The sequence below is a fragment of the Anser cygnoides genome, chromosome 1, assembly GCF_040182565.1.
Source record: "Anser cygnoides isolate HZ-2024a breed goose chromosome 1, Taihu_goose_T2T_genome, whole genome shotgun sequence".
Classification (NCBI taxonomy): Eukaryota; Metazoa; Chordata; class Aves; order Anseriformes; family Anatidae; genus Anser; species Anser cygnoides.
This window is the reverse complement of record NC_089873.1, coordinates 66653883-66678290: the sequence shown is the minus strand read 5'-3', so window position 1 is coordinate 66678290 and position 24408 is coordinate 66653883. Positions and strand designations below refer to the sequence as shown.

The following is a 24408-nucleotide window of genomic DNA, read 5'->3' as shown; positions in this document are numbered from 1 at the left end:
AACTGCCTTAGCGCTGTCAATAGACCTAGCCTGGCTCCTTCAGAAAAAAGTTCCTAACCTAAACTATAATGCCAGACTCAGCAGGTACACAACAGCAGGCAGGTGAAGGAAAGCTGTCACAATTTCTTCTGGGGTTTGTAAGTCACTGGCTGACACTTCCAGAAAAGCAGATTGAATTTATAACATATTTCACATATCACATCGTGTAATGCAGATAAGATCCCCTCCTCTTCAGTTTGTAGAGGAGAAGGCCAGGGGTGTGCGTGGGAGACACAATCAAAGTTTATGAAGTCATGAAAGTGATAGATAAGCTGAATGCAGAACTGTTGATCACCGGATCTCACAGTATAAGAAGGAGAGGGCATTGACTGAAAGTGGCAGTAGATCAGCTTAAAACAGATACACTAAAGTACTTGTCTACACAACAGGTAGTGAGCTTCTGGAAACTTGTTGCCACAGGAGATTGTGAGGGCAGGCAGCATTAGTAGTTTCAGGTAAATCCATGGCTGACAGGTCCATAGATTGCTGCTAAAGGCAAAAAGAAGTGTGCCCTCTAAGATCTCTAATATGATAAGCATGAATTCAGAAGCAGTAAAAGCTGAATGAAAGGCAGGAAATGATCAGGCTTGCATACTTGCCCTTCTGTCACTGTCAGGACCTGAACATTGGACCACATGTCTGCCAAAATAGTATTTTGGCATCAGTATTTCTTATGTCCTTATGTTCACTAATTAATCAACACTGAAGGGCTCGAAGTACACCCAAGGACAGGACAGAGTCCCAGAATACTCCAGAAGAGTGCTTTGTCCATTTTTCAAGGAAATTTGGGGAGATTAACATATTTCCCTGCAGCATAAGGTCCATTCTTGTTCAAGTCATGCAAAAAGCAAGAAAGCATTCCTCTTGTCTGTTCTTGCTCTCTGTGGTGTTAAAAAATACACCATAAAATATAAATGTCTTCTATAACTGCTATCTCATGTTCTTGAGCACGTCTATTAACAACAATGGTGTGATTTTGAGGAGGCATTATTCTCTCCCCAGTGATGCATTTCTTTGTCACTATGATGTTGTGTTCAGCACTTAAAGGGTGTAATTCAGCTGAAGGATGAGAGTTACCATATGTGTATTTCTATTACAAGATACCGTAAAGTGTAGAGGAATCATTAGTGAAATTAAAATATACCAGTCAATTCCACTGCTTGGTCTGTATATTCTGGATTTGATTATCCATCACTAAAGATAAATTTTAAATTAAGAACATTTATCCATCAGTTCTTCTTTTAGCTACTACGCAAAACCAGCTCTTCTTATTTTGGGGATTCTATGATTTATTTGTATCTATGTAATCCCAGAGGCTCTCCACTAATTTCCGGAGTGAGTTTACATTGCAATTAAGATAAGAAGTGGGATCAACAAATCTTCTCCATCCTCTCCTTTCACCCATACTGTGGTGTACTCCCCCTTAAAGAGACTGACATTTGCCTTGGCTTTAAACCCACCAAGCTCAATCCAGCACCTACATACATATAACTGCGTATATGTACTCACGCTAGCCTAGCACCGCAGTTTTCGCCTTCAATATCTGCTCCAGGGACGTTGTCTGTGTTCACGGACTCGGTCTCACTGGTGGGCATGCTCACTGTAAGAGTCAAAGGGAAGAAAAAGAGAGGGTTGGCCATTAGAACCTGACACATCTATTAATGAATCACATCAGTGAAGGAACTGGTGTAATGAAAAGACCCTCAGCTGCAGCTCCTGAGGATTAGCTGATCAAGTCTGCTGCCTCCCTGCACAGGCCAGGCTGGGCAGGTAGACTTTAGGAACATACATAGGTTACTCAAAAGCTAAAGGAAGGGGAAGAGCCAGCTGCTTATTTTCTTTCTGAGTTGGCTTCTGGAAATGTTATGAATGAGAACCACCGAAAATTAGAGAACCTCCAAAACCAAGAAAGAAGCTTTTGCTTGATTCAGTGAACGCTTAAGATGATTCCCCCTTACTTGCAACCAGCCCAGCCACCTTAATGCCCTCCCCCATCTCTTGTGGAGAGGAGTGCAAATAAAAAGTACCAGTGTGATAGGTGTTCAAAAGACTTCTGTTAGCCTGATAGCAAGTACCACAAATAATACTGATGGCTCATCTGTCATATACTACCATTGATGTGTTTTAGCCCTACACTTAGAAACTGGGCCTATAGGGATAAGAGGGAAATTCAGACTCCGACTCTTTCAGACATTATCAGCAAAGGAACTAATATGGACTGTGGCAGAGATTTCATGCTGACACCCATCAGCCAAGATCTGGAAAGAATTTCCCACGCTTTTGCGGAAATGTCATGGAATAGCCATCAAATGAAAGCAACCTTAGCCATCAAATGAAATGAATGCAAACCTACTTCATCTGAATTCAAGGAGGTGTTATCTTCTCTTATGAAACCTTAATATTTTATTTGCTTCTGTTGATCACAAAGATTCATGGTCTCCGTTCCATGAATTGCTCCCAGCTCCTATATGAGCTTTAATAACTCCTTTCATACACAAACATTCAACTTAAGGTAGAAGAAAAGAAAGGATAGGATACAACATGTCCTCTTCCCTTCCCTCCTTTTTTTTTTTTTTTAATTTTACAAAAATATATGGAAAATGTTGCTTCAAACTGAATAATAGAGGAGTTAGATCTCTCAGATGCCCAACAGGACTGCAAAACATGACCTGCACTGGATGTATATCTCAGATGAGATTCGACAGCATGCACTATTAGCTGTTGGAGGGGCTTCTAATAGCTTGTCAAAACAGGTTACTCATTAATAAGAAAATATCTATTTGGGGGTCAATGGTGCAAAAAGAGACAAAACAGAATAAATATGCTCTGCATTCCAATTGGACTGATGTTTAATGAGCCATGGGTGCAGGTCTTCTTTCAGAAACTAGAAAGATATCAGAAGGTTCTTCCAAAGATCTAAGAAATCCCTGGGTTTCTGCTTTGAAAGCATTATGGTAGAAAAGCCCCTCAAAATCTTTCCTTCACCCCATCCCAATGATGCAAGTGCTTCCGATGTGTATCTTTGGAAATCTAAAGCTCTTGTACAGTTTTCTGTAGGAACACAGCCCATAGGAAATAATGGTCTCTCTACCACTCTTGACATCATGAAATACTGTACTCTAATGGTGCTCATTTCTTTGCAAAGATTAGATGTTTTAATAACCTTATCTGTTCAGAAAGATGAATTAAGAAATCAACTGAATTAATATTTTGATGCACATGGAAGAGTAAACTGTAAGAAAAAATGACATTCACAATTCAAATTTTCAGTCCAGATTAAGCCCTTCAGAGAAAAAAAAAAAAAACCAAACACTGATATTTGGCAAGTCATCTTTGAAGATGAGGTAAAGCACTTTCAAGACATATTTGAGCTTATTTGCAAATGGAAAACAATCTTGAAGACATTAGCAAGAGATTGATTTGCAGAACAGCTTATTATCTTGAGTACATGAAGAGGACACTGCACAAGCAATAAAAAAAGCAAGGCACGCACATGCAGAAGTATACAAAGATACATTATGTGTCAGTCTGCATAGAGACATATAGACACACACACAGACAAATATACGCAGTGTGGACACAAATTGCAGTCGAACATTACCATGGGTTTCTGTGGAGTGACTAAACCAAGCAAACTTTCCTTTCTTCTTATCAGGCAAGCCAGACGGAGTGCTTCCTTTCACAGACAAGATGGTCAGTGTCAAGTACCAGGAACAAGACATCAATAGAGAACAAGCAGCCAGTGACAGGCAAAAGAAAAAAACAAGGAACTCAGCTTGCACATGACATCCACTTCTGTCTGAAAACTTCATCATGTGAATTAAAAGTACAAAATCAAAAACAAAAGTATACGGAAGTAAAAAATATTATAACAGATCATTGGAGGATAATGTTCCCTTTCTGCTATTTTTTATATTTGTCTTCTGAGAACATGAAGTGGCAGAATTTAAGTTTATGGGTCAAATCCTTTTTCCAGTGATATCAATCGCAAAACTCTTCTTGTTTGACTGCGTGACCTACTGAAATCAGTGAGACTAAGGCAATCACAATTTGTCCCAAAGTTATCCCCTGATCCATACTAGACTAGCCTATTTTTGAATGATATGTCTTTTTTTTTTTCCTAAACTTTTTCAATATCAAGAAACTCTTGCAAAACTGATGGAGCTGCTAAAGGAAAGTAGTTGGAATAATCACATTTCTGTCTTTTCCCATCTGTAGAGATTAACAACCTTCAAACACCCAGATTTACCCTGCCTTACTCAAACTAGGACACACCTCAGCTATGCCTCATGGTTTCCATTTGAGTTTACATTTGGCATTTACCCTCTGATGTTCTTCTGCTGCATGGCTTTTCATGGCATTACTTAATGTTGATCCTCTGCTTATTATGTATGCATGGAGGTCCTCAGCCCACACATATCAGAGGTGTATGTGCAAAGGTGTCACAGAGCATACTTTGCACTTCCCTAATCCTTACTGCTGTGGAAGGCGAAATTAAGGTGAGGGATAGAGGTGCAGTGACACACAGGCTGAAGAGCCACCTCCTGTGGTTTGGGCTAGCTCACTGGCATTAACTCCCAGGCACTTCCTACACTGCACTGATGGAAAATGTTAAGGACAATAAAAAGTATTAAGGTATCACGTATAAGAAGAATGATGGCCTAGAAGTTAAAGGTCATGACAGACAGTAGACTAGGACTGTATTCTCAAATGTGATATGCTCTCAGCAGGGCAATCACTAATTTTCTGTGGCACCTCACTTCACCTTCAAAATCAGCGGATAATCATGTGCAGAGCTGCTGTGAGGTTCATTCAGGCCAGCTAACAAATCCTAGAAACAAAAGATGCTGCAGAAGACGTGTGTATAAACTAGGGCTGAATATGAGATGAAGTAAACCAAATACTGCCTATATGGCTTTCTTACCTGATTCAGTTCTCAGGGACACGGACCTCCTGCCTGCACCCCAGCTCCAGCACAGAAACAAGGCAGGCATTTTTTGCAGTCAGGGTAATTAATTACTGCAACCATGTACCACGAATGCTGGTGGTGAATCTACCACAGGAATGTTTTAATCAGGAAGAGATGTTTTTCTAAATGGTGGGCTCTAGTCCAGACCAGAGTTATGTTCAGGCTCATACTATACAGACTATGCCATCTCAGTGGCCACTTCCTCCTTGTAATTTTGGAAGCTGAGACAAAAGCAAGAGAGAGACAAATGCATATTTCCTCCTACCTGGGCACAAATGACTCAGGGGGAGAAGTCCTGGTGCCTTTCCTCCTTTCCCATGAAGTATGCACTCTGACAGAAGTGGTTCCCTGTCATCTTCAAAAATCCTATTGCTTGTGCCCAGATCAGAGGTCCCCGTAGGGCTGGGTTCTACCAGATGCAGAGGACATATTGTTTCTGTGTGCCCCCCCCCCCCCCGGCCTTCAAGCAGACCAACAGATCTTCCATCTACCACATGCTTTGCATTGCAGGCACTTCGGTGTCCAAACTGCAGCACAGACACTATCCCTGTGCATGTGATTCAATTGACCACCTAACACCTGAGGGTATTAGGTTAACATCTAAATGCCTACGTCATACATAGGCGACTCCTTGGCACAAGTGAGAGCAGGTTGTTAAAGGAGTGAGAAGACATTTCCACTGGGTGGTTTGCCTTTGCCTGGCTGCACCAGGAGTAGCAGTGCAGCTAACAGGGCAATGAGCACAAATTGCGGGCAGCCTGCTCCAACCAAACCAGTACAGTGAACTGCTACCAACTGCACAGGAACAGGTCCCATAGAAGATATTATGCACTTCCCTGGGGCAAAACACAGAGGCTTTGCTTACATGGCAATCTTTTTTTTTGGATTTATCCTTAGTCATCACTTCCATAATTCTCTCTGGTTGATGAAATCTCCCATTAATTACACATTCTCAAAGTTGTATAGCAATTTCTTTTTAAAGGGAAGTGAAACAACCTTTTAAAAGCATGAAAGTATTTCATGGTTTCAACAGAATGCAAACCTTAAGGACCAGTATGTTTTATACTTTACAGTCGCTTCTGAAATGTTTGCACTTCTTACATCTCTCCACAGTGTGGCTCATCTCCGAATACAGAATTTTCGTCCTGGACTGCCTAAACTCTGATTTCATTTTACTTACATAGCATTCCTGCAGCAACTGAAGTAGCAAAGACTATCTAGCTGCTTCCTTAAAAATAAATCTGAGATATGCTTCATGTTGTGTTAATTCTAGCTCTGAGACCCAGCAGACAGAAGTAAGGACAAAGAGTCTGCAGTCTGTGACTGGCTAGATAGACAGATGTGCAAGACCCTTTGAGAGCCTCTGTTCCATGTCACTGGCATCAAGCTTTGATACCAGCTCTCCACTTGCACTAACATATGTCCCTCCTCCAACCAGTGCCCTGTGGACATGCAATAAATTATTAGATGGCAGGTTGCCAAGAGACAGCCAAACACTCAAGCAGAAAGCTAGCACAAGCAAGTACCCTTCTCTGTAGCCCTGAAATTTTTTTTTTGCTTTACACACTTAGAGAATAATATATGCTCCCAGTTCAGGAATATCACTACCACTGATGCATCTTGCTTTTATGGCACTTTTGTTATCTTGCCAGTGGAAGTAATTTTAATATTCAGATTTAGCTCCATGGATTATAATGTTGCCACACTGTTGCTGAATCTGAGTTTAATAAACCTCACTGTGAGAACTTAAGACCCAGAAAAGATGAAGCCTGGGCAAGTTCCACAAACAGATGAAGCATATACTTTTCTCAGGTTTTAATGGGACACACTACTAAATGACTTTGCAGACTTGGTCATTAGTTTTAGAACTGGGTATGTTGGAGGCTATTCACTTTGCCTGACTTCACATCTCTGATTTAGCTGTTTGAGTTAAGCTCCAGAGGCAGAGAGGTTCCTATCACAGGTTTTCTGAATGGCTCACTGATGGCTCCCTCAACCACATGGACAGGCTGGGCATTTAAAGTAGGCCCCTAGTTAGGTACCTGACCAAAACCAGTGTGATTACTCAACAGTGTGTTCATCCATATTCAAAATGACTTGCCGTGGGTTTTCAGGTTAAGAAAAGGAACAATATACTTGATTGTGTATTCTGATATATTCACCTGGACTACAATTTCCTCAACTCTCTAATTTCTGCTGGTATTGAGTGACATTGTGAAATATCGACCTAAATCACCCCTTTTGCCCGTGTTGGTATTTGAAGTCAGATGGACCTGATGTTACTTTTTTGTGTCACCTTGCTCATGTGATCAAGCCTTTCTACATATCTGTTCAGTGTCTCTGAAACGGGGATTATAATTCTGCTCTCACCTTGCAAACCTCTCTGAGATCTGCAGATGAAACACATTACAATAGGTGCTAAGTACTATAGTTATTACTGATGCTAATGTCTCCCAAGTGGGACTCTGCAGAACTATAAAGCAAATCTAAAGAGCAAAGAAGTCCTGTGAATTCTCCAGCTGAGATTTAAGATTTCTCCTTTCTATCAAGCACAACAAGAATAAATTGCAATATGCAGGCTGCTTCCTTTAACAGAATGTGCATCAAGTGAATGACTTTGTCTCCAGTAAGGACCTTGCTTCCTGTGGTGCCTCTCATGCCTGTCATTTCATGAATGAGTTTATGGGCAGCTGTCAGAATATCAATCGACTCTTTTTTTTTTTTGGTGGACAGTTCTCATTTTAATTAATATGTGAATATTGTCTAGCTTTCCTCTTCTCATTGCCTGTTTGGAAATGCTATACTCATTCATCATATTTATTAATTTAAATTAGATACAGAATTTATTCTGATACATGCATACGGTGTCTTGGGAACAATCCGTGAGTGTGTTCTTAAATGGAAGCAGCATGCAGAGAATAAACTGTGCAGAGGCAAATGAATAATTTTCTCTAGATCTCTTCCTGATTTTTTGACTGGGGAACATTTTGGGGGTTTCTGTTTTGAAAAGAAGCTTTGCAATAGGAAGGCTTCTACAAGAGAAGAGGAAAGGGAACTTAAACTACCTGTAGGAACTTGGTGGTTACACACCTCCCAAAGACAGACAGAATGCATCAATGAATCTAGCACAAAAAAAAGAATCCAGAAAAATTGTGAAAATGCTTTCAAAATCCTTATGGAGGGCTCAGAGGTCAATGCCCATACAGATGGTATTATGCACACAGTACTACATTAAATATATGCAATACATACACTTTCAATAACCTAATTTTGGGTTACATACAAATGACTGCAATTAGAAGGAGAGAGCTTGAGTTGCAGTTTCACACAAGGTCAAATTGAGGATAGCAACAAAGAGCCATAGAGCGTCTGTCAGTTGCATCTGCTTCAATCAAAAACAGAATGGCTTTTGGTAAAAAGACCTTTACACCAGCAAACCAGCAGCAAAGGTGGTGCAGCTAGTGTGTAGTAACAGGGCTTGTCATTACAGTCATAAAAGCAGGCTGAGAAGACTGATGCAGTGTAGCACAGGTTACCGACTTGAGCAGAAGTAGGAACGTTGCCAATACTGAGATGGAGTATTGTATGTCCAACATTTCACATATACATTATGCATTTTATAATAAATAGCAATATATATCTTTCATATAAAGAGACTTGCTTTCTCATGTTCTCCTCTCCTGAGTGTCACCACAGGCACATATACATCCCATGATGTTGAGGGGATGCAGTCATGGGCTAAGTGAATTTATACCATACACAAAGAGGAACAGGAGACAGAGATCTGTATCAGCTGTGCAGGCATGTGATTAACAGATCTGTCATTAACACATGCAGATTACTGCGCACCTATGAATGCATTACCTTGCCACTACTTAATTTTCCTGAGACTTATTTTTGTACAACAAACACCCCAGCTACCTTAAACAGCTGCCATTTCTTTCTACTTTTTTACAGTAATATTGACACTAATACACAGCTCTCCACAAATATTTGTTCATTTCAGCCATCGAGTGGAATGCACATTTCTCACAAGACACATAATGAGCACAAGTGAACTTCTGGCCCTGATGAGAGGTGGCCTTGCAAGTCTCTGACATGTTCTGTTCTGTACTTGAAAGGAAAAACTTAAAATCCACTTTGCTCTTCGCTGCATGGAGGGCAGGGGTTATTTTTGCATAACTGTGGTATCTCAAATGTCTCAGAGGCACAGGATGTAGGACCTTTCAGAAAGGAGTCTAACTCTCTGTTAAAAAGGGCAAAATGAGCAGTTTCCCTGGGTAACAGCTTGTTCTGCTGAGCTAACATCTGAGTCTGCATTAGGAGCCCATTCACTGCTCTGCAGAGTTTCTGCCTGCAAGGGCTGTGGAAGTAACCTGCTTAATCCCTGTGGCTGAGGAAGGACAGATGGGCCGGGTCACAGGGTGACAGAGCTGCTACCAGAACAGATCTTGAAAGATGTCTCTCTCCTAAATCTGGGTGCTCCAATGACATCCTAAACTTGTTTTCTTTTTTGATAAATGTCTTGTATTGTTTGTCTTGCTAGGAACAACACCTAATGTGCCGAAGTGCAAGGCATTTACTTGCCAGGTTTATAGCCTAAGCTTCTGGTGTCAGTCTAATACTCTAGTTCCCTATAGACTTCTGGAGCCATTCATTAAAAAAAATAATTAAAAAAAAAAAAGAAAAAAGAGAGGGAGAGAGAAGATAAAAGGAACTGAGGCAACTGAGGATATATAACTCTTTCAATGGCATTTTTTGATGGTGAACAAATTATAACAGCACATTCTGAATGGTTCTGCAAGATCTCTCTCATTCTTTAAAATTTTTTTACAGAAGAAGTTGGGACAAGCAGCAGCACCGTCAAATGTTCTTGAATCTACGCCATAAATGATACAAGGACACAAGAAGCAGGAGCATCTCACTTGAAAATCAAAACGATTCTAGTATTGCAGTCTGGTCTGGCAGCCATCTAAGAAGTGGGTGCATGAGAGCTACTATCACACTAGGTGTTGGAAAGTGGTACAAAGACTGATGAAACAAAACAAATAAAATAATTAGCCACAAAGAAAGTGCCCTCAAGACAGTATAATCAACTGAAAAAATAAAATCCCTCCCCCTTTGATCACTTTTGTTCATCTAATAATCACACAGCTACTTATATTTTGCTCACTAGCATTGTTATAAATGAAAATTATCAGCACATGAGCTTCAAGAACAAATGTGGTTTTAAGGCAGGTCATGTGTTTCCTTAAACTTCTATGCATGGGGGAACTTTTGCATCTGCCCATCCACACAAACATACACCTGGGTGGTGAATCAGTAACTTTGATGAGGATCTCTACTTCAGCAAAAGCATCTTTGTTCTTTCAGTTCACAGCCCTGTCTTCCCTGCAGAGTCAGGGAGAAGCAAAAAAATTACAGAAGCTAGTTCTAACCTGATCTGCTTAGGTCATCAGAAACTCTCTGGGGAGCGCTGCTCACCACCTCGATTGCTAAGCTTCAAAGTGGCTAAGATGCAGCTCTAGCTGTTTTATGACATCCCTGTCTGGCACCAGCCATTCCAAGGTGGGTGACACCTGAAGACTCAGCAAGTGGCCTACACTTCGTGAGCCAGAGCACATAAGAGGATGTGTCAGGACAGAGGTGACTGTATTTGTGCTTGGATGGTTCAGCGGGTCAGGGGCTCACAACGCAAATCTTTCCCCAGGGAGCTCCCACACCCTGCAGCCAGGAAGCTTAGGCAGGGATTGTGCCTGGCCTGAGCCAACGGGGAGGAAGGTGTCTCTGAGAACCACCTCCTGCAGAAGGAGGAAACTACGCTCCTGGAGGCTGGCCCTTGTTGACAGAATATCACACAAATAAAAAGGAAAAGTGAACGTGAGGAGCAAATTGTATTATTTCAAAGGACAGGCAGGGCAGCTGGGCAGAGGCTGGGTCATAGGTGAAGAAGCTGTGGGAAAGAACAACTGTGACTGAATATTTCATCTGAAATACTGCTCTGTGAGCTGGAAGAGTAGCGTATGCTTATTGCATGATGGAAGGCATAATTTAGGAGTGACTTACTTAAAATATTTGAGCATTAATATTACCAAATTTAGAGAACAGCAAGACCCCATCCATCTGAGCAGTCCCATTGCACATGCAACACCTGAGACAGATTAACTCTCAGCAAGTGCAGGCATTTTCTAATAGCGGTATTCACGTGGGATGTGTAAGGCGGCTCCCGGGTGATGCATTCCTGATGGTAAACGATCAAGCAATTCAGTTCACTGATCGACAGGTATGGTAACACACACATTAGGTATAGGTCACTTTCAAGCCAGGGCTGTGTGAAAGCGCTGGATCCTTGGAATTGTACTCATGGATCACACTGGACAGATTCTATTCAGCTCCACGACCTGAAATGGAAATCACCTCTTCTATTACGAAATGCACATAAAATTCTGTTTTTAACCCCCGGTCTGTTACATTTCTTCTGTCTTCTGTGCCTAGTAAATAAAATGCTTGTGATTTTGTGTGCTTCTCCTGCATGTGGTGTTCTTTCAGACACTTTTGCTAACATAATGACTAGTCTGATACTAGACACTATTATCACAATATCATGAGTCAGAAGCATGAGACATGCTAGCTGGGCAGGCTGTGTGTTACTGTGCAGCCAGGAGAAAATCAACGAATTCAAGTTAAAGAATTTTGCCCTTAAAATCAGCTTGTCAAACCTGTAATTAAAGCTTTTACACCTCTTGAGTAGGGCATTGAGAATAGGTCAATTACCCCAATTCAAAGAAACAGGCAGTTTATAGTGGCCTTGAAACAATAGATTCTTAGTTTGCAAATACTTCTAGCATGCAGGAGAGTGAGGGACTGATAACAACAGCTTGAGTTAAGCTTAGTGTGGGCAGGTGTTATGCAAGCTTCCCTCACACAGCTGTGTTAAAACAAGTCATTCGTGACCTGGCATAGCCCTGTTATTCTGCTTCTGGTTCTTCAAACAGCTAGATAATACACTTACATTTTGATCAGCACATCTGTGAGGATCCATGCAGCTCTGCCACTGCAGCCTTGCTCTGATGTTTAACCCTTTTGCTACTTCAGCCTCTGGGTTTTAATGCAGTTGATAACACCACCATTCTGATCTCCAGTGACACCTGTATATATATACCTAACCTTGGGCCCCCTGCAGACCTCCACAGTTTGCACTTAGAGGGACACATCTGACTGCAGCCCTTCCTCAAGCAGACAAGGAGAAGCATGCATCATGCTGTGGCTTGTGAACTGTGTGAATGGAAATAAGGATGTGAGCAGCACTACAAACACCCATGGGCCCTTAAGCTGAATTTGAATGTAGGCCTCAAGATTTGAAAGGCTAGTTGTCTAATCTGTTGACTTATCTCCACAGTCCTGCTAACTGAAGAGCTGCTGTAATCAGCAGGCAGACTCATTGCCACAGCTATTTTCAGTTCAGTTCCCCAGTTGGAAACATTTTCCTTCCCCCGCCACCTCTCCAGGCTTGATGTTGTTTATGAGATAACTGGAATGGAGAGACCAGCTTTTCTTCCCAGGAGCAAGTACAACCGGAGATTTTTACCCTATTAGCAGACCGTACTGGAGCAGATGGGAAGTTTCTCACCCAGTAAGTAGAAGTGAGCGGCCACAAAGCGAGAGTGTGACTGCTCCTCTGTCAGAGCTGTGCCTGTACCAGGGTCCTGCTGCAAGCTTTCCAGGCTTCCCACCAAAGCACTGAGAAATGCTAGGTGCCACTCACAACTGTCAATCCCCAGCTGTGCCAGCACTGGCTATCAATTGGGTAACGTACATACTAGCTCAGCTGTGTAATGTCACCCAGCCTCCTTGTCTCCGTGCTCTGTTGCAGGAAGATCACCGCATCACAGACCGCCTGTCAGCTGCAGCTCATTGTGCTGCTCTACTGCACTGCTATCACAACAGCAGGGTCAGCTTTCGAACCCTACTTCCATTTAAAGCAAAATACTACTAATTTTGTCTTTTTTTTTTTTTTTGTGGGTCCATTTAAGGAAGCAATGGACTGCTCGAGCTATCTTGCAGTTGGGGTAGGGAAGGTGGAGGATACAACAATTTCCCCATGAAAGCTTTGCTAACAACGCCCCTCCTGCCTCTCCCCACCTGTCCTGGAATCTCAGAGGTTTTCCAGTTCCATCCCACATAGCTCTTGGTCTGGGCCAAGGAACACAAGGTCTGGACCTCAGTAATTATCTTCCTGTACATATATCTTCAAGCTATAATATAAAACTCAAAAGGAAAGAAAAAGACAGGTAGATAGGTTCCAATGAATATGAACTTCGACCCTGAGGAAAAAAGCTCACAGCGGAACAGCTTCTGCTACAGTTGGTCCTACCACATTCTTCTCTCTACCAAAAACACTTTTAGGACGCCGAGCTTACAAGATCCATACTGAAGTTTCTAGCAGTACTTTCTTCACATATGTCATTGGACAAACCACACTCAGTGCTTATCAGGCACTGGATGGCATTTTTTATGTCCCACCTCATATATGCCGTGTTCTATCTGCTGGTCTACAGTGAAAGTCTCGGGTACCATGAAGTGCCTAAAGTGGCATTCCCTTCTGTACTAGCTTTGCTTTCCTGTTTAAAAAAAATAAATATAGGAATTGTAATACCACCTTTTGTCTGTTCAGACTGTAAGCTCTTGGAGCCAAAGCTGTCTTTGATTTGTGTACAGACACCTAAGTTTTATTTGTGTATATAAGGTGTGCAGGCGTACTGTAGCTCTGATGTCATCTGGCACTGATGTAATACAACTAATTCTCATCCCCAACAGTTGTTCCTAACTCCAAACACATGCTCCCTGTCCCTCTGCCATCATTACTAAATGCCTCAGCCTCTCTCCTGACAGTTTGTTATATCACATTATAGAGTCCTTGGGGTTTCAGCTGCTATCAGTCCTGCTCACTAATGCTTTTTTCTCAATGAAGAAGGCTACATCTGTGATGATAACATTTTTTTCAAATGTTCATCACTGGTCTTTCTCACTGTCTTCAGCGGGAAATGCTGAATACTCCACAGTTTGGAAAACTATTCTATAAGTGTCCTTATAAAAATTTAAGAGCATGTTTTAGGCCTCTACTTAAAAAATTGGCCTTGCTCTACATATATGGAGTTTGGGGAGTTTGTGATATTTCTTAAAATTTTCTGTAGAAATCATGGCACTGAATGCCTTCTACATCTCTCTAACTGTGGGAAATAAAGCACATACAATCTGTCACAAGGTATGGTGATGGCAGTTTTCTCATAGATGGTTTCCTTTAATGTCCCTTCATGAGAATTGGAATCCCAGTGTCAGTGGATGAATCTTGACAGCTTCCAGAAGTGCTTCCTAACAGGGCAGATGGAGATTAATTTATTTGCACAAAGGTGTCTTCCCCAGCTATATAAACAGTGGATTCCCTCTAAACCCATACCTTTAAAGAGATATTTCTCTGTAACATATTAGTACTAAAGAGGATTCCTACATCAACGTAAGTCTTTCTTCCAGCAGGCAAAACAGAGGTGTTATCTCACCAAACAGTCTTTGCTAGGGAAATAGCTTTTATAGCAGACAAACTTAATGCCCTATCAACATTAATGCCAGCCTCTATATGCTGTAGCTGGTCACAAATCACTGCTCTAGCAGTACTCAGCATAACATTGTTTGTGCTCCTCAGGGAAGGGAGAAAAACTGAAGTTGAACGACATTAGCCAGATCTTCAGTTGCAAGACAGCAGAGCACATGGATATCACCACAAAACTTCTTCAGTCACAGAGGATCTGACAGGAAGAGCTTTATCCCAGGCATGAACTACAGCAACCTGGCAGCTTATCTAGTTTAGGTAACTTTTGATAGTGTAAGGGAGTAAGAAGAAAAATTGAGCCTACAGGCAGAAATTTGCACAGTTTTGGACATTACTCTCCACAACTGCCCTCCCTTCTTCCACACAACAGTGACAGCAGCAACACAAAAGATTTGTTAGCTGCTCCTGGCATTAGATTTCACTCAAGGAGCTGGCTGCTGTGGTCAGTCGCATACCTGAATTTGCCCCAGCTCTCCCAGACTGAAAAGTTACTCCGCTCTACTTTCTGGAAATGCTTTTCCTGCTTTGCCAAACAATACCAGGCCTTCTGATATTATGTTGGAACAAATTACTTCAGAATTATAGACCGTAATGCTGGCCATAGCTTTCTCCTGAGGCTTTCTGAATACCAGCAGCTCTTTCTTCTATTTGCTCTCCATTCAAAGGCAACAATTTGTCTTCTCCATACTGTGCTTTGACATAAAATGCAGGCTTGAGCTAAACTGCTTCTTCATTACATTTGGTTAGATGGGATTTACCTACCCTCAGCAGTAACTATCAGCAGAGAAGGAAGGGGAAGAAGGATTTCAAACAGTTGCTTGCTTTTTGTTTTATGATCAAAGCTTTCTTTCAGCCAGAAAGGGAGAAAGAGAAACTGGGAAGTTGCAAAATCTACAGAACTATGAACCTAAATGTTGCTTTTTCATAAAAGCTGGGTTGTTACATTGTACTACTAATTAAAAATAAACCTGTTGATTAATTTATTTACAGACTGAACAATCCATTCTTTCAGGGAAACAAGAAAAGTGTGTCCACCCTGATCAAATCTGTAAATGCCTTATATGATATGATACAAGGTCAAAATTCTGGTATAAAGGGCTGAGCATTGCTATGAGAGACTGGCACTGGCACTGAGAGGGTTGGTGACCTTCAGAACATCATTTAGCCTTTCTGTGACTTTTTCTCTTAACTAGATGAAGCAGGCCAGAACGTTTTCCCCTCTCCAAACCTGCATATGTATTTAAAGAATCAATCTAGTAGATGAAACATTTCTAGACAGAGCTTAAAAGCAAAGTTTTAATTTCACTTTGTTCAGTAAACTAATCTTGTTCTTCTTTTTAAGTTTCTCCTTTCTCCTTTTGGAAATGGTGAGGAAGACAAAACAATTAAGGATAAAGGCCCTACAGCTTCCTTGCTTTGTCACTGGAAAAAAAGAAAAAGAAAAAGAAAAGGCAAGCAACATGTGAAGACAGTCAGTAGGGAAATCTACTCCCAGTTTGTTTTTTTTTTTCCCAATGGGGAAAAAGTCAAATGTTGACATCCTAGTTTTGGTGACATTGATGAAACATGGAGCAAAAGTGAAAGTAAAGTCACCCTAATACATATATATATGCATACATATATATATATATTACTTTTAAATGGCAACATTACCTTGTGTCATTTAGAGGGCTGAATAGGTAGCTACCACATTACCTCACTACGGAGTCACTACGGAGTCTCACAATGTCGTCTCATTCTTTTGTGATATCTGTCGTTTCTCCATTTCAGGATATAAAAGTTTATCTGGGTGTGACCCCATATTTCCATATACAGAGTTGTGGAATCAAAATGCTAGTAATGACAGTGGGTCAAATTCATGACAGATATAAAGGTATTTTAGCCAGTGGAATTATGCACTGGGCAAACAGTACTATCTGGACTATCAAGTCTTGTAAGTGATTTCAGATATGAAGTATCTCATGTTCTCCCTTTGGTGGGTGACAGTTACGAAACAGTAGAGCCATGTGTGAGCATACACAAGCCTCTGGTGCATCAAGGCCTAATATTAGGCATTATTCTCTAGTGTTGACACTTGCCTGTTTTGTTACTGACCTCAGATAAAACAGGTTAGGACCCAAGTCCTTTTTGCCTTACCCAGGCAAAATCCCCAGCAACTCCAGTAAGATTTTTGCCCAAAGACCGCGGGAGTGATTCAGCCTTGTGTGAGAACTAATGTCCCAGAAACTTTTTCTAGGCAGCATGCTAATTATAGACTACAGCTTGACATCTGAAGCACAAACCCATGCACCATTTTGCAACCTGAGCTTCTCTTTCCACACAACAAATACAAAGCTGACTTATCATTTAACAAGGCCTTTTAGCAAGTGTGTGCAAACTGTAGTAGTATTTGTATTAAGAGCAATGTTTGAGCTACTCTAAAAGATGGTGAGGTACAAAAACACCACTTGGACTGTTTTCTACAGTGCATGCTTTGGGCACAGCACACAGCTGGGAGCTGCTGTCACTCATACCTGAGCAAATCATGGTTTTGGACCTCTGCAGCTGAGTATATGGGGCTTTTTTTTTGTTTTTGTTTTTCTAGGAGAATCAAATTTGTGCAAACACCAGAAAACGCTTCTTTTGTCCCCGTCTCCAGGTAAAAAAGAATAAATCTATCACAGCTGCTAAACTCCTTGTGAAACACTTATCAGGTGCCCTTGTGAAATACCCACAATTGTTGGCACTTCAGCTACTCTTTTCCTAGTTACCAGATGATTATTTTCCACATCAGTGGACAATGATAAAACAAGATGACACTGTGCTTTCTGCCTCTTTAGGTGAGGTTTTGACAGATAATAAATCATTTTACAACACTGACTTTTGTTTCCTTACATTTATGCATGGAAAGCAAAATGCAACCAGGTTGTATGACACAAGTCAAATCACCAACTGGTTTAGGAGGAACTAAACTGATAAAGGTTTCACTTTCCAGACTGTGCCTCTTACAGCTTTTGCTAAGATGATCTTAAATCCCAAGTAAGCACCCTGTGTTTTTTTTAACTACTTTTTGATAACAGGCAAAAAAATACTCTCAAATATCAAGCTGTACATGCCTGTTAAGGAGTGGTTGCCCATGTCCTTCCATGTGTATGTGAGATACACTGGGACAAATTCTGTAGGTGAAACTAGAATAAGTCAGGGTGAACTGAATTACTGTCAACAGACAACTTCAGGTGTTTCAAGTGTGTTCTGGTTAAACAAGACATAAAAATTAACTCAGCACACCACCTTTTTGCTTGTAGAGTAAGAAGACATGAGTTTAAAAGGCAACAATGATCAAGATTGAATTTAAAATAAGTATCTTGTAAATATACTCCCTCTCATTTTCCGCTCTGAATCTCCCTTGTTAATTCTCTAACTGTGCAATTCCCCATTAAATTTCGTCATAGAAAGCAGACTAAGAATTTTTTAGGCCACCCTGAAATTTTACCCTGTAACCAGGTCTCTGAAAATCCTGTTATGTGCTTTCTGCCTCAGACGTTATCCCACAGTACCATGTTATTTTTCAGGCTGAAAGTAATAAGCCACTTCCTTGTCAGTACACTAAGCACAAGATTCAAAACCCACAGAGCAAGCTGACATATGAGATTACTAAATGTGAAATTTGAACAACTTGTTGTTCTTTTATCTTGGTATCCTGATTAGATCCATAGACAAAATTCTCCCTAGCCAACAGCTTCAAACCACAATATTTTCCAAAGGGCTGCATAGGATTTAGTGAGAACGTTCACTAAAGTCAATGGGACTTATTTAGTACATAGCCTCACTGAAATCAGTAGAGCCCCCTTATAGTTTAAAAGTTGACTTTGTAAAAGGAAGTCAAGTCAACAGGAATTGGATAGATAAATCCTAAAAAGCCTCAACTTTTAGAGTAAGGTGTTCATACTTTTATCCCTGTTATGTAATAGAGTCAAACTACTGTTGGAGCTCTTGGGAATAAAACCCTGTTTGGGCTGAAATTATTGAGGCTGCTATTTCTAGAGTTCTCAATTTTATTTTATTTTATTTTTTTCCTGTTTGAACTACCAGCTCTCCTGTTCTCTGTATTTCTGGCCCAAATTTCAGAAGCACAAAGTCTTTCTGTGAAACACACAGATTTTCCAAATGTTCTAATTGTCCATAAGCTCCCAATTTTTTCTAAAAGGTTTTCCTTTGCAGCTGAAAACTTTGTCCCTGTGTCAAAATCATTTTCACCTAGGGAACACTCTCACAAGTCTGAGATTAAATTCTGCCTAGTCATGACAACATAATGCTGTTCACAAGAAACAGTGAATGTTGGAGTAAGACAAAATCTGTGGTCCACCTAAAAATTAGGCTGCAGCTGATTCCTTAGAGGCAGTGAACTCAGATGTTAACAAATATTTCCAAAGGTCACCAAGACGTTGCAATAACTGCTCTGAAAGTGAAAACTGATATTATTTCCTTTTTTAACAGACTACTTTTTACATATTTTAGAACCTGTCTGTATTTCTGTACTTTTTTTTTTGCCTTCCATTGTACATTTTCTATTTCCACTTTAGCTGAGGCATAAATCTGAATGTGCAGTCAAGCCTCCCTCCCCTATACCTTTCATTATTTAATGTACTCTCTCAAGTATTGCTGTATGTTTTGATAGGCAACATACCGCCTAGCACTGTTTTTACTGCTGTGTTACATGAAAAGCTGATTATCTACAGCCATCAGTCCCATTGAAATAGAGCCCTGGAGTATGATTAGACTTTGAACTGTTGTAGGGTAAGCTACTTGCAAATCAGCCCTTAAATTTGCAGTACCACCTTGGATATGACTTAACTAGAAGAATGAGTTGTCTTGAGTCACAGAATGGCTTTGTTATCAGACCCGAGGCCAGGCAGTGAGCTGTTACTACTAGAGATTCTCTTGATGTTAATGTGGACATGCTCACATTGTAGGCAGCAGCACCAAATAGCACTGAAGCACAGGAAAACAAAGGGAATGCAAAATCTGAGCAATCAGAAACATCAAATTACTTCTCCCTGCCCATTCACAGCTTTTTACTGACCTTGATGCAGTCAATGGGAATTTTGCCAATTAACTTCAATAGGAGGAAAATCTGGGTTGGATTGAGGTTTCCTGTTTCTGCCCACAACAACACAGATGCATTCCAGACCACTCTTAGGAAGAATAAAAAAGGGCAAATTCCCAGTTACTGTGACAACAGAAGGGGTGATTCTCTTCACTATCATGTAATTTTGAAATTCAGTATCTGCTTTGTGCCATGACATGTATTTCTATCCTCTGTCAAATTAATGTTTTCTTCCCTTGCAGAAGGCCCATCAGGGAAAGAGCATAGAAGAAAACCATCAACACAAACAACCCCTAGACGCCTTTTGACATTTCCCACCTCATATCTTCCAAAATGGAAAAATCATGTTTTCAAATAACAAGAAAAAACTGCCTTAAACATGCACTTCCCAAAACACAGAGGATGAATTCAGACTGAACTGTGAATGCTCCTCAATGAATGCGAGAGGCAACTGGTATTAAACTGCCTCAGAAGAACACTAAGACCACTGCTACGGAGAACATCAGCTGAAGGCTGCACAGATTGTCCAACCTTGGCTACATTTATTTTCTTTTCTCATCCTTTCTTCCATGAGGGCTCTTGCTGCTGTAGTACTTGGGCTTGTTGACCATTTCTTTAAGGGCTGTAAACACCCAATGAGACTTGGGTCAAAGTTTGACCGCTTCAGGAAAGCAGTGGAATATACAATATACAACTGATGATGCCCAAAAGACTGGCACAGGCAGTCAAACCAAAGGGGATGCAAGTGCAATTCTCTTCCCTTCTGCCTCATGTTCTCTGTCTTACAGGAGGCATGTTGACAGGCAGGCAGTCAGTCTTCTTTACAGAGAAAGAAGACAGCGAAACCTGGCTCTGCAGCCAAGGGCAGAGAAGAGACTGGAAACATATGTTCTCTGTGTCTGGGATGATTCAGTTTAGGTAGCCTACCTGGGCCAGAGCCCAGATGGTGTAAACTGCTGATTCTCAGAGTTGCAGATTTACATTAGCTGAGACTCTAATTTAATAAGTATATATTAAAATGCTGAACTCTTACGATATTATTTATTAAAAAAAACAACCAAAACCTGCTTCCGAGGGGAAATTGAGGAAGTGAAAACTAACATGACTTCTTTAAAGTAATGGTGTAATTCACTGTCTGGAACCCAGATCTGCTGAGCATCAGTGTGATATAACTGAAACAAACCTTTCCAGTATGTTGAACTAAAACAACCACTTTAGGAGTACCGAACTGCCGTATGTACTTCAGTGAAATGTTATTTGAAATGTTCAGGGCTGATACCTTGAAAGTCAACACTGTTGATTAATTCATCACTGAACAAAGTGTGTTGGAAAGGGGAAGAAGCACTCTGCTGTGGACCTCAGGACATTGTACCAGAAAGAGAAGGCAGTGAGCTTTGAAGAAAACTCGAGAGAGAACCACACTGAAGCTGTATGTGAGGCATCTGCACTCCTTCAGCAAGAGTATGGTCTGTAGATGGTAGTTGGAAGAGAATTAATACCAGTCCTGCAGTCTAACCCCTACTGGTGATTGATGGCTGGCATGAATGCCAAAACATTCAACACAGCAGAAAACACACACACAAATAAAAACAATACCTTATCACTTATGGCACTTTTTCTATGGCGTTATCTTAAACGGAAGCCATTAAAGAAAAGACCTCTATTTCTATTTGATTTGTTACACAGTGCTCCTTCACCTTATTTGCTAGCAGATCCATCAGCCCCCAAGAGCAGCACAGCTTGAATGCAATTAAGCTTCAGGAGAGCAGATAGGCCTTTTCAGTGCTGCTCTCCATCAGTGTATCCCAGGCAGATATTGGTCTCCAGCATCAGAGTGGGTTGAGATGGTTCTGCGTTAGGTATGTTTGTACGCAATAGGACATATAAGACGTGTAACCACATAGGTAGATACAGTAAATATACAGTGAGTTTCTTCCTATGTGGTATACATGACAGATAAGCATGTCAACAAATGAAGTGAGCATGACATCTTAGGAGAGGATGCCTGTAAACTATTTTGCTTTGTCAAGAAATACAACAGAGCTTAAACAATATGGTACCCATAATTTGGCAAGAGTAAATACAACAGCCTACTAGGAAAGAAAACTAATGTGGTTTAAAAAATACAAAAGGCCAGAATGAAAACTCCTCAACTCTGCTGGGTGGGGGCATGGATCCAGGTATTTTTGTTGGCTGGCGGGCTGGACCTGGGGGTGGGAAAGGGGGTGTTGCTCTTTACCATCCGTGTCTAGGGGCTGTTTGCTTCCCCATCAGAGGAAGGAAGCACAAAGATCCTTTACTTCCATAGTTAAAAAAGCCTTTGGCAGGAAGGAGGTCAAGGTACAGCACTGGAGAGTATGGAACACTATAGAATAGTTCAGTTGGAAGGGACCTACAAAGATTATCAAGTCCACCTGCCTGACCACCTCAGGGCTGACCAAAAGTTAAAGCATGTTATTGAGGGCACTGCCCAATTGCCTCTTGAACACTGAGGGGCTTCGGGCATCAACCACCCCTGCAGAAATCCTGTCCCAGCGTTTGACCACCCTCAAGGTAAAGACATTTCTCCTAATGCCCTGCCTGACCCTCCCCTGGCAGCTCTGTGCCATTCCTGTGTGCCCTGTGCTTGGTCCCAGGGAGCAGAGACCAGCGCCTCCCTCTGCGCCTCGTCTCCTCAGGGAGCGTCAGGGAGCATGGGACAGCCCAGTGTCCTCACAGGACATGCCTTCCAGCCCTTTCACCTGCTTTGGTGCCCTCCTCTGGACCATTTCAAGAACTTTAACATCCTTTTTATATTGTAGAGCCCAAAGCCGCACACAAGATTATTGTTATCAACAGCCTGTTCTAAATGGAAGAAAAAACAAAACAAAAACACAAACCAAACCAAACCAAACCAAACAAAACAAAAAAAAAACTTTTAGAGGAATAGGCAAATAAACTTCATAGAGTGACCTGTTTGCTTGGTCTCTCCTATTCTCTTGTTCAGAGACTTCTGTTAGCATGGCTTTTGTCCCTTGTACATGGCCAACATCAGTCCACAGCATTTCTTCACATCCTGAGCCATTCCTCTCAAAGGTGTGATTCTGCTGTATACCACTAGGCACTGCAGACGTCTGTTCCCAAGCCTGGTCTGTCATGTAACAAGAACTGATTAAGTGTCCCACAACAATGTCAGAGAGAAAGATATGCTGTGTGGTTGGGACTGGTTAACAATCACTGTCCTTAGACCTGGCTCTTGGAACCAACAGCACTGAAGACACTGCATTCATAAACAGTTTGGAGAAGAAATGGGTAAAAAGTTAGTTTGCCGTTAATAGCCGACTGGGAGAAACTCTTGAGAACTTGTCAGATGCAACATTACGGATTTTATAAACCCTGTCTTACCAAACTCACTTTATTCATCTGAAGAAGAAGCACTGTAAGATGAAGATAAGTTATCTTTCAGTTCTTAGTATCACCAGTCAGAAAAGGAGCTTGTTAGCTCAAATTTGGACTGATCCCACCCTGTTGCAATGAATACAATGAAACTACATCTGACCTATTTCAAAACGCTTTTACCAGAGCAGCATTATTTTCATGTTAATTAAAAAGGAAAAAGTTCAAATTAGCGAGTAGCTTTGGCAGGTTCTCATCATACTATCTCAGCAATGTGGCTACACTTTTTTTTAACAGGCATGTCTCTAGGAACTTCCCGCTGAAGTCAAGGGAAAGCCTCCTGGTGACTTCAGTAGAGTGGTGTGACAATTGGCGTCCCCACTCAGATGTCATATAAGGATACCAGAGTCCATTACAGTGGTGCTTTTTTTTTTTCTTTTTTTTTTTTCTTCATAATAGGAAATTCTGCCTATAAAGAAAGGAAATGGGATCACCAGACACGATCTTCCATTTATTGTATGCCACACAGCAGCAAATTTTGTCTATGAATAACAAATTACCGAGGTTAAATTGTGAAAGTAAGCTATGAGCACTTGAAGGCACCAACATAAAAAGAAAAGTAACCTGATCTGGGGAGGTCTGAGCAAGTCCCCCCAATGACTCCCTCAAATCCAAATACATAGGTATCAGGGGTATTCATGACCCCACAAGTGATTTTTTTTTTCTTCCCTTTTTTTCTGAAAGAACTTAAGTGTTCTGGCAGCTACAGGGAGTAGTGCTTACTTCTCCAAAATATCATGAGCATCTGATAGAAATCTTGCTTTTTTTCTGCAGGAATAACTTTTCAGTGTCTGGTCTTCCTGGTGCTGGAATATATGGTTCTGATCAGATCACCCCATAGATTTTGTTTATTTGGTAGGAAGGGTGATCTATAGGGAAATGCTTCATGTCTCCTCCTCCAAAATCAAACTGGGATAATGCACATTTCAGCAATGAAAGCTGAGTAGTATAGGTGTCCTTTAACTGCATAACTGTCTAAAGGTTCCAACTCTGACATTTCCCAAGCACATGACCTGTAATGATAACTGCTAGGTGTTTCTGAAGTGATACAGAACCTGTACTAGTAAAAGATGAGGTGGAGTGAGAAGATTCAATGAAGACAGTGAAACACAAGGAATCTCTGCTTTCTTCAAACCCATCATCCTTCAAGATTTGTAATAAGAAGAGATAGTGAATTCTCACTTTGCATAAACATCTTCTCAACTCCAGAACAGAATAAAAAGAGGTACTTCTCTTACAAGAAATGCCTGAAAGCTTAACTCCAGCCTGGCA

The 24408-nt window shown here is 41.1% G+C and overlaps 1 protein-coding gene across 32 annotated transcripts in view; it reads right to left on the bottom strand.

Moving 5' to 3' along the window:
* The window catches only part of CACNA1C (calcium voltage-gated channel subunit alpha1 C), a 482661-nt gene that overhangs the window by 116975 nt on the left and 341278 nt on the right, over positions 1–24408 (bottom strand). For 22 of the 32 annotated variants that reach the window (XM_066990253.1, XM_066990261.1, XM_066990257.1 and 19 more), the window contains exon 10: positions 1549–1639. In XM_066990253.1, the coding sequence (XP_066846354.1) occupies positions 1549–1639 (91 nt within the window). Of the gene's footprint in view, positions 1–1548; positions 1640–3640; positions 3716–24408 lie in introns of all 32 variants that reach the window. The other 10 variants (XM_066990241.1, XM_066990238.1, XM_066990239.1 and 7 more) reach the window with 1 other exon arrangement.